Raw genomic sequence first — 17,189 nt, 5'->3', positions numbered from 1 at the left:
GTGGCGATCTCATCACAGCCAGTGCTGCAGCCTCTGCTATCCCAGACAGTGGTATACAGGTTTATAGGCCCTCCACTGTCTGAGAAACAATGAATTGGCCCCCTGTGTAAAAAGTTTGGGGACCCCTGATAAAGAGATGTGGCAAAATTGAAGGAGAGAAGGGAGAATTATGTTAGAATGTTAGGAAGGTAAAATTAGTAAAACCTTTATGCAGGTTAGATAAATCAAGGGTGGTGATTGGGCTGATAGGATGAATATAGAGGGAGGTAAAGTCATTAAGTGATGACTTACAGGATTAAGGGAGAATCTAGAGCTGACCATTGGAATCAAGCAATATTCTGATTCCACCATGACCACTGGGTCAGGGGTATGAATAAAATTACAATCAGTTCTACAATGGGTGATCAGACTTATATTTTCATGTGGAGCCATGTGTCACTGAAATCTGAAGATTTTTTCTACCACAAGACCTTTATTTTTTTAATTATCTAATATAACCTATCTTCAAGATTCATATGTATTCTCACAAAAAGATCATATCTTTTTGCTTCTTCAGTATTGTCCCTTATTTTTGTATATTTGCATTCCAATCATTTATTCTTTTTTTTGTTTTGTCTTGTTTTGTTTTTTGGAGAGATTTGCAAGTGTGGATGCAAGTTTTTCTCTTTTCTGCTCTACAGGTCATAAATTCTGTTTTTCACAATTCTTATTTCTCTCCTGCTATGTTCTCTTGGGAATCTAAAGGTTTTCTGCATCATCAGGTATAGACTTATTTTTGAAATATTCAGATGTTTAGTTGGTTTGGAGTTTATTCCTTTTTATTATTATTGTTCGCCCTATTGGTTTATGGACAGCTAGATGGCACAGGATAGAGTGCTGTTGTCAAGAATACTCATCTTCCTGAGTTCAAATCTGGTCTCAGGTACTTACTGTTACATGATCCTGGGCAAGTCACTTAACTGACTTCCTCAGTTTCTTCATCTGTAAAATGAGATGGAGATTGAAATGACAAATCACTCCAATATTTTTGCCAAGAAAACTCCAAAGAAGATCAATAAAGAGTTGATGTGACTGAACAGCTGTTGTTTACCTGCTTTTCTCCTACTGAGATTTTTGGCAGTTAACCTCCCCCCTTTTTTCCTTCTCATTCCTTCTAGGGGATTGACTTCTAGGGGACAGAACTGGTCTGTTGGATTTCCAGTCCCCTTCCCTTCAGGTTTGGTGGAGCTACAATATACATATTGGGACCTTACCCCAATTCCTGATATCTTTGATAGAGCACACCTGCTGACTCCAGAGAGAGCATACTTCTTTTGTTTTCCTGTACCTATACTTCCTTTTCAAAAAAGGGGTTGAACAGAGTTGAGTTCTTTCTAGCCACATAATAGTGCAGTGAGAGCAAGGGTTGAGGAAATCTAACTATAATGCTAGACTATAGCAGTAGCAAGGAAATTGCTAAGTGGATCCCAGAATTTGTCCTACTCTGCTAGTGTGGCAACTTGTTGGTGATGGGGTACTAAGTGAGTACATTAGGGCTTATAGAGCTGTTGCTGAGTTGTTACCTCATTAAAGTTCTTGGAGTCTTAGACTTGATGTAGTTTTATTTAAGTCTTGCTCCTAGAGATGTTTGACAGGTCCTGAGGAAATATTCAGTCTTCTTTCTTGTTTGTCACATGACCTGGAAGTCTCTATTGACTTACATGTATTACAAATGTCTTTCCCTAAAGTAGTAACTGGAAAATCACTAGGCCTAGAGATGGGAAATCTGGCCTCAGTTGTATAACCCTGGGGAATTTAACCCCCATTGCCTGGTACTTTAAAATAAATGAACCCTGTGTGTATGTGTGTGTGTGTGTGTGTGTGTGTGTGTGTATGTATGTATGTATGTATGTATGTATATATAATTTTTTTTTTTTTTAGGTCACCAGATTTCATTTTGAACAGTAATGCCCTTCTGTTGCCAATATCAAGCAAAGGAAATATACACCAGTTTTTAGTCTCTTACAGTTAAGAAAAGTGGTAACCCTTTTAACAGTGCCTAAAGGTAAGCTTAAGTCTCACTTTTACCTGTAGTAATTGGTTGGCATATAAATAATTTTTTTTATTATCTTTAACTTTGAAGATTTTATGATAGAACTATTTTTTCCCTTTTCATCCCTAGATCCTAGCAAAGTACTTTACAATTGTAGATATTTAGTAATTTAAAAAGTAGTTAAATATTTTGCATGATATAATAGAAATGTTATTAGTATGGTACTTAGAAGAACTGGATTAAAGTTTTTTAACAGCTGCGGGGAAACTTAAAATATATATAAATATTTGCGGAACCCTTTAAATTATATCTAACATTTCCTACTTCTTTACTCCTTTTTGAGAGTCAAGGGGGATGACTGATTTATACTTAAGAGGAATTATTAATTCTTCTATAGTCTGGAGCTATATTGGTGAATCTATGGCACACATACTTGAGCCTGCTGGAGGCATGAGGGTTGCAATTTGGACACTTGGTCTCTAAAAGGTTCACTATCACTGGTCATTTTTTTAAGTTAGGAGAATATAAAGAAGACCAGTCAACATGCATTTCCTAAACACTTACTACATTCCAGGGATAATAAATACTAATTTCTGGAAATAATTATGCATAATCCCTCCCCTCAGGGAGCTTATTTTGAAATAGGGGACACCACATGTAAATAAGATTTAAACAGTGTAGATAGTAATCTCTGAGAAGGTACTGACAGTGGAGGTGAGAATTTAGTCTCCTGTAAGTTGTGGGATGTAAGCTACAAATTAAGGAAAATCAGGAGACGGAAGTAAGGAAATTACATTTCATAGGAATGGAAAAATAATGTACATTGATACAGGAACTTCAGGAAGACTAACAAGATCATAGAATGTTTGGAGGAAACATAGGAAGGGTCAAGGATATATGAGGAGCTTTAAATACCAAATGAGTGTTCCTGGAGGTTAATGGAACTGACTGAATAGGAATGTATGATATAGGGAATGGGGTGAAGTAAATATAGTAACTTTTGTCTTCATTAAAGTGAAAATTATGATTATCATATTACTTTCACTATTAAAGTTTGCCACTCTGGCTATATCACTTATGTATTCTAAACATTTTTGTTACATAGTTCAATATTAATCATCTTATATGAAAGCTGACTTACTGTGTGTGTATATGCTCCAAAATGAGATGATTTTTCTGAGTAAATGTGCTCTGTTAAAAATTGGCCTCTGTTTCTCTTTTTAGTTCTTAAATGACCATATCAGAGTGAGAGACATAAACTCCTAGAATCCAGAGAAATCATCATGAAGTTATATGTATTTTTGGTCAACACTGGAACTACCCTAACATTTGACACTGAACTTACAGTTCAAACGTGAGAATATTTTATTCACATAACTCTGCATGCATGTGGGTGTGAATATGTATAATAAGTAAAGAAAATACATCTTACTACAGTGGGCAATATAATATACAAATGCTTATTCCCTTTTCTTTCCCACCCCTCAATCCTGTCCGTACCCCATTGTTGAACAAGAATGATTTTTTTTTCATTTTTTTTCCCCAAAAATAAGTGCCTAAATTTTGGTGCCTAAATTTTTCAAATCACATTTTGGTTAGGTTATGATTTTGCTTACGGTTTGTTAATGCTTTATTTAAATGCTTCTAAAAATCTGGGATTTCATTATAACCCCTTAAAATTTAGAGGAAAATTTCATGAGTTGCTGCTGTGGCGGTTTTTAACAACTGCTTGCCAGTGGTATGTTCATGAATATACTTGTATTTAGCTAATCATGTCCTTGTAAAGTTGATATTCAGTTTATTGTTGGGCCCATGTACTTGGAAAGATGAGTAAGTCTTGAAGAACTTATTCCCATGTTTAGTACCAAAAAAAAAATCAATGAAAGGAAAGATAACATCCAGTAGCTAAAAATTCCAAAGAGAAAGTTAGTGTAGGAGGAATGTGAGGCTTACCAGAAGGAACTCTTTTTTTTTTTTTTATAAACCCTTACCTTTCGTCTTGGAGTCAATACTGTGTATTGGCTCCAAGGCAGAAGAGTGGTAAGGGCTAGGCAATGGGGGTCAAGTGACTTGCCCAGGGTCACACAGCTGGGAAGTGTCTGAGGCCAGATTTGAACCTAGGACCTCCCATCAGAAGGAACTCTTAACATTAGAAAACTTTTCTGAAAAAGGGAAAGGAGAACATTTTGTGAGTACACAAAACTAACCAACTTAAATTTTAAAAGAGTTATACAGAATGTGGAAACAGATGAACTAGGATATTGGAAAAAATTCTTAGAGATGACTGCTAAGCCATTGACAAAGAACTTTGAAAAATATAAAGAATTTGAAAGATTTAATAGTCTTAGAAAAGGGCAGAGCTAGAAGATTTGGGGCAGATGCTGTCAAGTTAGGATGTAAAGGACTGAGACTGAGAGACAGACAAAACTATTTGAAAATAATGATTCTGTAGTTTTAGGGGAAAATAATACAACAGGATAGAACAGTGGAATAAGTACTTGCTCATGCAGGCTTCAGAGAATCTTGGAGAAATGAATGAATCATTAGACTATATAATAACCATCTTTTAGGTAGTCCAAGATTAAATGAAAACTTCTCAACTCTACAGAAGCTTCAAGGCAAAAAGAAACAGAATGGAATAGAGTTCACCAGTCATATCTTTAAAGAAAGCCCAAAGTGAAAACATCATAGTTAAAATGCAGAACTTCAAGATTAATAAAAAATATTATAAGCAATCATAAAGGAGTTTTCAGGTAACAAGGAATCATAGTCAGAATGATACAAGGCTTGTTTATAATTGTTTACTGACAAATGGAAGAATGAATATAAAAGTATTCCATCTCTGGTCCTGAAATAAAGTTTTTCATATTGAAAATATATATTATAGGATGTATATATTTATAGAATGTAGTCACTTAGTTTATAGAATCTAGTTAAAATAAGATTGGTTACATCTTAATTATGAGATTGTTCTTTTTTTTCTTCTCCAGTTAAAAACCTTTTTTTGAGTTGTATTACAGAGGACATTCAGTAGGACAGTGTTTATTTTCTTAATTCCTCAAACTTAGAGCTGACTGAATCATCATGTCTTTCATTTTGTGATCTGCCTCAAATTAGTAGATAATTATTTTTTGGGATTTTTAATGAAGATAAAATTTTGTTTTTCATTTTTATATATTAGCTTATAATTGCGACAAAATGTTTTGTACATTTTTGAGATTTAATATTTAAATAAATTTTAGTTAAAACATGAAAATTTGAATTCTGGCATTAACAACTTTAAATTTTATTTACTACTTTGTAAAATGTAAATCTTTTATTGAGGCAACTATGGAATAACTTGGTTATCTTTTCTTTTAGTGTGGCAGACCTTAAGCATGCAATCCAAAACAAATATAAGATTGCAATTCACCAGCAGGTACTGGTAGTTAATGGAGGAGAATGTATGGCCTCAGATCGAAGAGTATGCACTTACAGTGCTGGGACAGTAAGTATACCACAATGTTCTATATATTTCCCTTGAAGAGGGAAAAACTTAGAATCCAAAGATTTTTAGGCTTGCATCCTAGATTATTGAGAATGAAAAGCTTTTGGTGGCAGTATAGTGAGTTTGGAATAAATAAAGCCCAAAGAGACCAGGTGCCATGCCTTCCCCCCCCCCCCCCCCCCCCACACACACACACACCTGGGAGGGAGAAAGTACTCACTCCATTGGGCTGCTGAGTAGACATGTGATGGATGATGTGGGAAAAAATTTCATGCGTGGTGGATAGGGGGAAGGGAGCAGCTCTGCCTGAGTCCCTCTGCCTTTCTAGTAATAATAGGTTCACCATCACTGTTCTAGAGGAAACCATTTTACCATTAGTAATACAGTCATAATTTTAAATTTAGAAAGGTTTGTGAATTATGTTATATAACTTGAAAATTATATTTTTTTAAAATATAGGACACAAATCCAATTTTTCTGTTTAACAAAGAAATGATTTTATGTGATCGTCCGCCTGCTATTCCCAAAACAACATTTTCAGCAGAAAATGATATGGAATTAAAAGTTGAAGAATCTCTTATGATGCCTGCAGTTTTCCATACAGTAGCTTCAAGGACACAGCTTGCTGTGGTAAGTTATAAATAAATACTAAATATATAGTTCTTCAGGATTGTCCTGGATCATTGCATTGCTTTTTGTAGCAATATGATCGTCCCATGAAACAGTTTCTGCGTATAAATGTTCTGTTTCTGCTCATTTTGTTTCACATCAGTTTGTGGAGATCTTTCTGGCTTATGTGTATCAAGCAGTGTATGATCCCTTATTGCACAATAGTATTCCATCACCATCATTTACCACAGTTTGTTCAGCCATTCCCCAACTGAGAAATAGCCCTTCAGTTTCCAATTTTTGCCACAACAAAGAGAGCTGCTATGAATATTTTTCCTTATTATCTCTTTGGGCTACAAACTTAGTAGTGGTATTGCTATGCATTCTTTTATAGCCCTTTGGTTGGTTCAATTTCACAACTCCACCAGCAGTGTAGTGTCCCAATTTTGCCACATCCCCTCCAACATATATTATTTCCCTTTACTGTTATATTGGCCAATCTGTTAGGTGTGAGGTGAGTTATTTTGATTTCCATTTCTCTAATTAGGAGGGATTTAGAACACTTTTTCATGTGATTATTAAGTTTTGATTTCATCATCCTATTCAAATCCTTTGACCATTTGTCAGTTGGGGAATGGCTTGTTTTGTATAAGTATACATTTGACTTAGTTCCTTATATATCTGGGAAATTAGACCTTTGTCAGAGATTTGTTATAAAATTTTTTCCCCAGTTAATTGCTTTCCTTCTAATTTTGGTCACTCAGATTTCTCAGTGTAACTTTTCATCCTCTTAGAGAGCCATTGCATTTAAAACATTTTTTTTGTTTAAAGAAAGGGAAAAGAATATATATATATATATATAATATATATAAATTTTTCCAAATTCTTGTACTTTTCACCTCTGCAGAGAAGTAGACTGAGTTGCCTTTTATCTTTGGGGCCATACATATTCATTGCAGTTTTTAAAAATTCACTTGGATATGGGTACTTTCTTTTTATCCTAGTCACTTTTGGACCGACTTGTTATAGAGAGATTTAAGATTTTCTTTTCTGATAATGATTTCTGCTGTTCAGAACGTAAATTCTAGTGTTTCCTTTCAAGATTTTGATTTCTGTCTTCACTTTGGAAAATTTGCTGTTATTCAGTTCTCTCTTGAGAATCCAAATCATCAGGAGTTAGTTTAGTTTCTTTTGTATCGATGTTTTAGAGGTGTTTTCAGTCATTTAGTTGTCTTCAGAGCCATTTCCCCATATGTTTTAAAATTTTCCCTTAAAATTAAATGTTAAAATTCTTTTTAACTGAACTGTCTTCTTGATGTCTTGTGTTTAGTATTTTCCCCTTATATTCCCCTGTTCATTTTCATTTTCTGTCTCTTGTCTTTGATGGAGGGTCCCCCCCTCCCCCAAAGTTAAAATAGTCATATGTCTCATCCTCCCACATTGTATATATGCCTTACACCAGCTTCAGTTTCAGTCTCAGGTATTTTGTGAGGAAATGGGACTGTGTCCATCTTAATCCTAGACAGGTTTTCTAGCCAGTCATGTTTAGTACATAGTGGTATCATTCTAATTCTCTCATTCCTTAATTTTTTGGCTAAGCACTGCTGCCCCAAAGTAGAGCATGCTTTTGCCTTCCTCTGTCTCTTCCTCTTCTGAAAATGGGTAGCAGAATTCAGCTCTACTATATTTTGTCAGGGGAAGGGACAGGGTGTTCTGGCAGAGACTATATAGCAACAACAGAGAAATTGGTTGACTATATCCCCAGATCAGGTTATGCATTTTGCTAGAGCATATGGTCCACTGGCATTATTGCTGTAGGCTTTTTGGTATTTTGTCCTGAGAATTATTTCTAAATTGTATGGTCTTTCTTTCTTTCTTTCTTTCTTTCTTTCTTTCCTTCTTTCTTTTTTTCTTTTTCTTTCCTTCTTTCTTTTTTCTTTCCTTCCTTCCTTCCTTTCTTCCTTTCTTCCTTCCTTCCTTCCTTCCTTTCTTCCTTCCTTCCTTCCTTCCTTCCTTCCTTCCTTCCTTCTTTCCTTCCTTCCTTCCTTCCTTCCTTCCTTCCTTCCTTCCTTCCTTCCTTCCTTCCTTCCTTCCTTCCTTCCTTCCTTCCTTCCTTCCTTCCTTCCTTCCTTCCTTCCTTCCTTCCTTCCTTCCTTCCTTCCTTCCTTCCTTCCTTCCTTCCTTCCTTCCTTCCTTCCTTCCTTCCTTCCTTCCTTCCTTCCTTCCTTCCTTTCCGTCCTTTCCTTCCTTTCCTTTCTTTCCTTTCCTTCCTTTCCTTCCCTTCCTTTCCTTTCCTTTCTTTTCTTTCCTTTCTTTCCATAGGTTCACAAAAATTATGAAGGTTTTTGTTGCAACTCAAGTCTCTTGGTCCTTAGGGTGTACTGGTGAAGCAAATATTGATGCCATATCAGGCAGTTTGTGATATTGAACCATTTGACAATGCCAAGAACTTTGATACCAAGAACTTTACTTTCTGGATCTTCATTAGCTGTGGCTAATCTGTAGGATTTGCTTCCTAGGGTGACAGTTGAGGTCACTGGGTTAGAAGCTTTGCTATTCTCAAAACTCTTGTTGTTTGGAGTCCTGGTCTCTCTTACATATCTAGAGCAGGAAAGAATGTCAGAGGCCATAGAGACTTAACACCATCCTTTTATAGATGAGGAAACCTACTTACTGAAGGTGAAATTTGAATTATCTTTAATACTAATGCTCTTTTCCATAAGGGAAATGACTTCTTTTGACCCTTGCCTCCTAAGAACTCTTTATTATCTCCCTATTTACTTTGGGAGTATTAGGTCATTTCTAAAACTGATTTGATAGAATATTTTTGTGTTTTGTTGGTTTTTCTTTTTACATAGGAAATGCATGAGGTTGCCAAGAAACTCTGTTCCTTTTGTGAAGGTCTAGTCCATGATGAACATTTACAACATCAAGGCTGGGCTGCAATAATGGCCAATTTAGAGGATTGTACATTTTCCTACCAAAAACTGCTTTTCACGTTTGAAAGTGCTTATTCAAATTATCTACAGTCCATAGAAGATATCAAGCTGAAACTTACACAGTATGTTTGCTATTAATACTTATAATAATAATACTGTTAACCATCCAGTTTTTATTTTAATTATTTAATTTATTTTAATTTTATTTTGTAATTTTAATTTGTAATTTTAAGTTTTTATAAGTAAATTTAATTATTTGAATGTTTCTTGTTGTTAGTTATCCTGCCAAATTAGTTCCTTGGGTGACTAAATGTCTGGATAGTCTATTTTCAGAATTGAACCTACAGAAATAAAATATGGTAATTAAATAATATATACATTTTAAAAGTTGATGACTACTTATGTATCTGTCCCACACTTCTTTTCCTTATTATTTTTTTCTCTCTCACTTGAAAGGAAGAAACCATTCAAAAAGTAACCATTAAGTAACCCATTACATTTTTTAAAAGTAATTCTTTCCCACCAGTTCTTCAATATGTAGAAATATAATGCTAGTTAAATTATTAATTTAATTTAATTAATTAAAGCATTTGTTTTTCTCGTTAAATAATACTTTCACAAGAAAATTCTATAGTGATATAAAGTTATTCTTAGGCCGGTTTCTTCCATAATTTGCATTTTATAAGATTTTAAAAGATAAAAAGAAAAGAGATTGGCCAATGAAATGAACTGAGATTGGAAAATGAAAAGAATTGGCTAATAAATCTAGTGTCATTTCTATTTTACCAAACTGATGATTATTTTTCTGTTTACCAAAACAACAAATATAACTTTAAAATTTAAAAATAAAATTACATCTGTAATATATTTTTTAGTAATTTCACTTAAAAATTCTCTCCAGAGGGCAGCTAGGTGGCTCAGTGAATTGAGAGCCAGAATAGAAGCCCTGGGTTCAAATCTTGTCTCAGACACTTATTAGCTCTCTGACCCTGGGCAAGTCACTTAACTCCCATTACTTAGCCCTTACCACTCTTCTGCCTTGGAACCAATACACAGTATTGATTCTAAGACAGAAGGTGAGAGTTAAAAAAAAAATTCTCTCCAGTTAGTTTGACTTAGTACATTTTGGTATATTTTTTTGTTAATAACAGATCACTTATATTTTAAGTTTAGGAAGTGCGGTTTCAGTAATGGCCAAGATTCCACTTTTGGAGTGCCTCACAAGACATAGCTACAGGGAATGTTTGGGAAGACTTGATTCTTCTCCTGAACATGAAGGAAAAGAAGCAGAGAGTAATGTGACTGAAAAATCATCAGAATTGGTGCTTTATCCTGATATGCCTCCGACTAACAAATCATTGTTAGCCTCATGTTGCAAGTCAGTGGAACATTCTGCCCTGGACAACACAGATCCTGAAAATGGCAAAGAAATTAGGGAATCTTGTCAGAGCACTATCCAGGAGGAAGAAATTTCAGTAGAACCTAAAGAAAGTGACTTGCCTTCTTTCAACGTTTCTTTATTAGACTGGATAAATGTTCAAGATAGACCTAATGATGTGGAATCTTTGGTCAGAAAGTGCTTTGATTCTATGAATAGGGTAAGTAATCATTTTGTTATTTGAATATAAGTTAATAATTGCAGTATTATTATTGCATGACTCCAAGTATATACTTTTTCTTTTCTTCCTCATAGCTTTAGGTTAACTCTTTATTCATTAAATAATTTTCATGAAGGGGGAATGGGTTTAAGTTACATAATGAAATGATAAGGTAAGATTAAAATGGTATCTTATTTTTGTGATACTGGTTTACATTCATGTAATTGTTTGACATTTGGTTTTTGCTTCATTGAAATGTTAAAGGACTGTTCAAGCTGTTATGTTATTCATAAAATTCAAAGTTATAACCATAAAAATAATATAATAATAAATTCACTTAATACTAAGAGGAGTATATTTCATCAAAATATCCTGACAATTTAGTATGTTTAATCTCTGTAGGCAGGAATAATAATTAGAAAACATTTATGTGAAAAAAAGTCACATAAATATGATTGTATCATTTTGAGGAAAGCTTATTTGAAAAAGCCAGGCCCAGTTTTTTGTTGTTTGTTTTTACTATGTGATTGGTGCCAGTGTGAATTAGTAGTTTGGATCAGCTAGACCACATAGACGTCATTTACTTTTTTTCTTTTTTTTTTGGTCTAGAATGCTGAACCTGTAGTCAGAACTAATTTGAAGCCTTGGTCTGACATTTTTGGCCTTTTTGAACTTATTTATTTGTTTTCTTATTTGTAAAAATTGGCCATCTTAATGTTAATTTCAAAGCACCAGGTGCTTGGCTATTCTCAACAACCTCTATTTTATGAGAGAAGCTATAGAATCTGATACCACTGCTCCCATAATGATGTCATAGTCTGTCTTCAAAGGACTTTGGAGTCTAATCAAATGGTTCTTTCCATATCTTTTTTTTCCCCATTTGAATTAGTTTATTTAGTCAATTTAGAACATTCCTTGGTTACAATAATCACATTATTTCCCTCCCTCCCCTCCTCACCCACCCTTCCTTCAGCCCATGCACAATTTCATTGGGTATTACTTGTGTTCTTGATCAGAACCTATTTCCATGTTGTTGGTGTTTGCACTAGGATGTTCATTTAGAGTCTATATCCCCAACCATATCCCTTCAATCCATGTATTCAAGCAGTTGTTTTCCTTTGGCGTTTTTACTCCCACAGTGTTTCCTCTGAATATGGATAGTGGTTTTTCTCATAGATTCCTCCTAGTTGTTCAGGATCACTGCATTGCCACTAATGGAGAAGTCCATTACATTTGATTGTACCACAGTGTACAGTCTCTGTGTATAATATTTTCTTGGTTCTGCTCCTCTCACTCTGCCTCACTTCCTGGAGGTTGTTCCAGTCCCCATGGAATTCCTCCACTTTATTATTCCTTTTTGCACAATAGTATTCCATCACCAAGGTATACCACAATTTGTTCAGCCATCCCCCAATTGATGGGCATCCCCTCATTTTCCAAATTTTTTGCCACCACAAAAAGCGCAGCTATGAATATTTTTGTACAAGGCTTTTTCCTTATTATCTCTTTGGGGTACAAACCCAGCAGTGCTATGGCTGGATCAAGGGGCAGACAGTCTTTTAGTGCCCTTTGGGCATAGTTCCAAATTGCCCTCCAGAATGGTTGGATCAATTCACAACTCCACCAGCAATGCATTAATGTCCCAAATCCTTTCCCTATCTTGTGACTGGTAAATTCTCATTTTCTGCTTTGTTTAATCCCTGTGACTCATAGTTGCTTGAGGAAAAACTCCCTCTTGCTATCTTCCCATATTTATTCTTATTCTTAGTCCTTCTCCATAGTATATATTTTAAAATCTTTATCCAGTCTGTTTTCTAGATTTTCTTCCTCTTCAATCTTTGCCTTTTATCCTTTCTATCTTCTGGCACTCTTTTGTGAACTGATCTCTTTTGAAGATATCTTAAAGAAGGTGTGATCACCTTGAGGCACACTGAGACAAGAAGAGGATTTGGTTAGCCTTTATGTGCTGTCAGAAACCAACCTCTCCTATCTTCACTACCTACATTCATATCTTTTTATATTACCTTTTCCAATAATATACTTGTCTCTCAGTTATCTTTCTTGCTTTCTCAAGTAGTTAAGTAACTAGCTCACAGTTTCCCTCTCTATCTCTTCTTTATTTCCCTTATACTAAAGACTTTAATATAACATGCCTCATTTTCCTCCCTTCATAATCTTTATGCTGCCTCATCTTCCCTTTCTCCTGCTCAGTCACATACTGTCCATTTCTGAACCTTGGTTCATTCCCCCATTTTACTTCCTTGCTTCTATTCTTTTGTTGTGGAATACCACTTATGGGAATTTCTCAATTAGGCCTCTGTTGCATGATTTTACCACATTCCCCAAAAGAAGCATTCCAAAATTCTTTATGTCTACCAGGCTTCCTTTGCCTTGTTACTCTATCCCTTTATTGATATTTTTTATAATCCTTACCTTCCACCTTAGAATCAATACTATGAAGAGGGGTAAGGGCTAGGCAATGGGGGCCCAGGGTCACACAGCTATGAAGTGTCTGAGGCCAGCCTTGAACCTAGGAGCTCCCATTTCTAGGCCTGAGCCATCCAGCTGACCCCTACCTCCTATTTTATCCAAGGAAGATGTATCCCAAAGTAAATTTCTCCCTTTGATCTCATTCTGTCCTCTATCTTTTAGGAACTTATGCCTTTGATTATTGCCTCAATCTCTTTTAAGTTCTCTACAGGCTCTTTCTTTGTTTTTTCCTTTATCCTTTGGAAATTGCTATTCCTTCATGATTTTATACTATGTTTCCCATTCAACCCCAAGGAAGAATTCTTCACCACTTACTCACTTCCTTTATACTGTTAGGCTTCCAGTTCCATTGCTCTCCAGAAACTACTTTCTCCAAGATTACCCAAGATGTTATAATTGCAAAATGTAATGTATTTTTCTCTGGCCTCATCCTTTTTGACCTCTTTGTAGCTGTTGAAACTATTAAACATCCCTATACCTTCCTTTTTTTTTCCTTTTACATCAATGACACTGCAACCTACCCTTTGTATTTGTATCATTCAGAGCTTTGTCTGAGACCCTTTCATTTATATTATACTCATATATGACAACAAAATCAATCTGCAGCTCTTTCTTCCAAATGTCAGTCCCCTACTGATGTACAGTATTAAACTTGACATTACAAATGTAATACAGTCTTTCTTTTCCCACACTATCTGATGAAAACATTAACTTCCTAGGTTTCAAGTTCCTAGGGTCTTGCCTTGAGAAATTGAGTTTATTCTGGTTCTTATTCTGAATTGTAAATAATGAGAACTTTTGCATGGAAATAGCTTTTACCTCAAGTTTCAGGGGAAAAAAATATATAGAAAGATCTCATGGGGTTCAGAAGGGAAGGCAAACCCAAGAAAGATAGGAAACTTTAAACAATAAAAACTGAAGATATAACTGGGAACAATTAAAATGAAAAGTGAAATCTGGAAGCACAGTATGCACCAACTACTTAGATACAGAAATACATGAATAAAGAAATGGATATAAACAAAGATGTAAGGAAAAGCAGATTACTGAAAATTTATAAAGTATGTTTCAGTCTTGGGATATTGTGGTATAAATGTAGCTCAGAAAACACCGCAGGTTAGGCCATTCACCCCTGATCTCTTAATGTTCACCTGACAATTTCTTTGGGAACATTTAGTTAGCTTTTAGAATTCTTGCCTTGGTTACTCTGATTGTAGAGTGCCCCTCATGTTCTCCTGTCTTTAGAACATTATTCCTTGGTTACAAGAATCATTCCTTCCCTCTCCTCCCCTCATCCTTCCTATAGCTGACACACAATTTTACTGGGTATTACATGTGTCCTTGATCAAAACCTATTTCCATGTTGTTAGTGTTTGCATTAGGATATTCATTTAGAGTCTACATCCCCAACCATATCTCCCTCGACCCATGTAATGAAGCAGTTATTTTTCTTCAGTGTTTCTACTCCCACAGTTTTTCCTCTGAATGTGGACAGTGTTCTTTCTTGTAGATCCCTCGAAGTTGTTCAGGATCACTGCATTGGCAAGATCACTGCATTGGCACCAATGGAGAAGTCTATTACATTTGATTGTACCATAGTGTATCGGTCTTTGTGTACAATGTTCTCCTGGTTCTGGGAGGTGATACCTCAGAGTTCTTTTGATTTGCATCTCTCCCATTAATAAGAGATTTAGAACACTTTTCATTAACTGAAAATTGGCTATTCATGTCCCTTCCCATTTATCAATTGGAGAATGACTTGATTTTTTTTTTTGTACAATTGATTTAGCTCTTTCCAGTTCACATGGAATTCCTCCAGTTCATTATTTCTTTGAGCACAATACTATTCCATCATCAACATATACCACAATTTGTTCAGCCATTCCCCAATTGAAGGGCATTCCCTCATTTTCTAATTTTTTGCTACCACAAAGGGCACAGCTGTGAATATTCTTATACAAGTCTTTTTCCTTATTATCTCTTTGGGGTACAAACCCAGCAGTGCTATAGCTGGATCAAAGGGCAGACAGCCTTATATTGCCCTTTGGGCATAGTTCCAAATTGCTCTCCATAATGGTTGGATCAGTTCACAACTCCACCAACAGTGCATTAATGTCCCAAGTTTGCCACATCCCCTCCAGCATTCATTAATGTTCCTTTGCTATTAGCCAATCTGCTAGGTGTGATGTAATACCTCAGAGTTGTTTTGATTATGAGATTATAAGATATATATCTCTGAATATAAGAGATGTAGAACACTTCCATGTGCTTATTAATAGTTTGATTTCTTTAACTGAATTGCCTATTCATGTCCCTTGCCCATTTATCAATTGGAGAATGGCTTGATTTTTTTTTTGTACAACTGATTTAGCTCTTTATAAATTTGAATAATTAGACCTATGTCAGAGGTTTTTGTAATGAAGATTGTTTCCCAATTTGTTGCTTCCTTTCTAATGTTGGATGCATTAGTTTTGTTTGTACAAAACCTTTTTAATTTGATGTAATCAAAATTATTGATTTTTACATTTTGTGATTTTTTTTTCCCTAGCCCTTGCTTGGTTTTATTGTTTTTTTTTTTTAAATATATTTTATTTGATCATTTCCAAGCATTATTCGTTAAAGACATAGATCATTTTCTTTTCCTCCCCCCCCCCCCCCCCCCCCCCCATAGCCGACGCGTAAGTCCACTGGGCATTAGATATTTTCTTGATTTGAACCCATTGCTTTGTTGATAGTATTTGCATTAGAGTGTTCATTCAGAGTCTATCCTCTGTCATGTCCCCTCAACCTCTGTATTCAGGCAGTTGCTTTTTCTCGGTGTTTCCACTCCCATAGTTTATCCTTTGCTTATGAATGGTGTTTTTTTCTCCTGGATCCCTGCAAGTTGTTCAGGGACATTACACCGCCACTAATGGAGAAGTCCATTACGTTCGATTATACCACAGTGTATTAGTCTCTGTGTACAATGTTCTCCTGGTTCTGCTCCTCTCGCTCTGCATCACTTCCTGGAGGTTGTTCCAGTCTCCATGGAACTTCTCCACTTTATTATTCCTTTTAGCACAATAGTACTCCATCACCAACATATACCACAGTTTGTTCAGCCATTCCCCAATTGATGGGCATCCCCTCATTTTCCAGTTTTGGGCCACCACGAAGCCTTGCTTGGTTTTAAAGTTTTTCCTTTCCCAAAGATCTGTCATGTATACTATTCTGTGTTCCCTTAAAGTTTCCTTCTTTATATTCAAGTCATTCACCCATTCTGAGTTTATCTTGGTCTAGGGTGTGAGATGTTGATCCAACCCCAATCTCTCCCATACTGCCTTCCATTTTTCCCAGCAGTTTTTATCAAATAGTGGAATTTGGTCCCAAAAGCTGGGACCTTTGGGCTTATCATAGGGTGATTTTAAATGGAATTTCTCTTTCTAATTCTTGCTGCTGAGATGTGTTGGAGATATATAGAAATGCTGATGACTTATGTGGGTTTATTTTTGTATCCTGTGACTTTGCTAAAGTTTTTGATTATTTTGACTAGCTTTTTGGTTGATTCTCTGGGGTTCTTTTCAATTCATTTCAATCATTCAGCTCCACTTGACAAGTTTTTTTAAGTTACTGTGAACAAAAAGAGGATCAAAAAGAGATCAGATCACTAAATATGGTGACTTGATGATAGCAGAGAATTGAGAAGAAATAGAATTGCTTCTTCCACCCTTGAAAGGCCTGAGGCATTCACCTCCTGAGGTTCTCTTTAAGAGGGGCCAGCTCCACTGATAATCACTGAAACTAGGCCTGACATTTAATACCTTTCTGACCATTGCTGCTGTTACTTTGGCCACTGCCCACTTTCTGCTTGGACCTGCACATTGCATACTGTGCTAATCATTTTCCCAATCCCCATGTCCCAAGGAGAGAGTTAGTGCTTTATTGAATGCTGCTAATGATCCACTCTGTTAGGGTAAAATAATAAAAATTAGTATTAGGGCTTGGGCTCTACTCTGTTAGACTGGGCCAAGCATTTACTGTCCTGTGCTTTGTCT

The 17,189-nt window shown here is 35.6% G+C and overlaps 1 protein-coding gene across 5 annotated transcripts in view; it reads left to right on the top strand.

Moving 5' to 3' along the window:
- Positions 1-17,189, top strand: part of RB1CC1 (RB1 inducible coiled-coil 1) — an 87,632-nt gene that overhangs the window by 19,635 nt on the left and 50,808 nt on the right. For 3 of the 5 annotated variants that reach the window (XM_056823913.1, XM_056823909.1, XM_056823910.1), the window contains 6 exons: positions 1,921-2,044; positions 3,257-3,386; positions 5,393-5,519; positions 5,979-6,149; positions 8,987-9,189; positions 10,236-10,665. In XM_056823913.1, the coding sequence (XP_056679891.1) occupies positions 3,316-3,386; positions 5,393-5,519; positions 5,979-6,149; positions 8,987-9,189; positions 10,236-10,665 (1,002 nt within the window). In that variant the 5' untranslated portion in view covers positions 1,921-2,044; positions 3,257-3,315. Of the gene's footprint in view, positions 1-1,157; positions 1,217-1,920; positions 2,045-3,256; positions 3,387-5,392; positions 5,520-5,978; positions 6,150-8,986; positions 9,190-10,235; positions 10,666-17,189 lie in introns of all 5 variants that reach the window. The other 2 variants (XM_056823911.1, XM_056823912.1) reach the window with 1 other exon arrangement.

The sequence above is a fragment of the Monodelphis domestica genome, chromosome 3, assembly GCF_027887165.1.
Source record: "Monodelphis domestica isolate mMonDom1 chromosome 3, mMonDom1.pri, whole genome shotgun sequence".
Lineage (NCBI taxonomy): Eukaryota > Metazoa > Chordata > Mammalia > Didelphimorphia > Didelphidae > Monodelphis > Monodelphis domestica.
The sequence above is the reverse complement of the archived record's forward strand: the minus strand, read 5'-3'. Positions and strand labels throughout refer to the sequence as shown.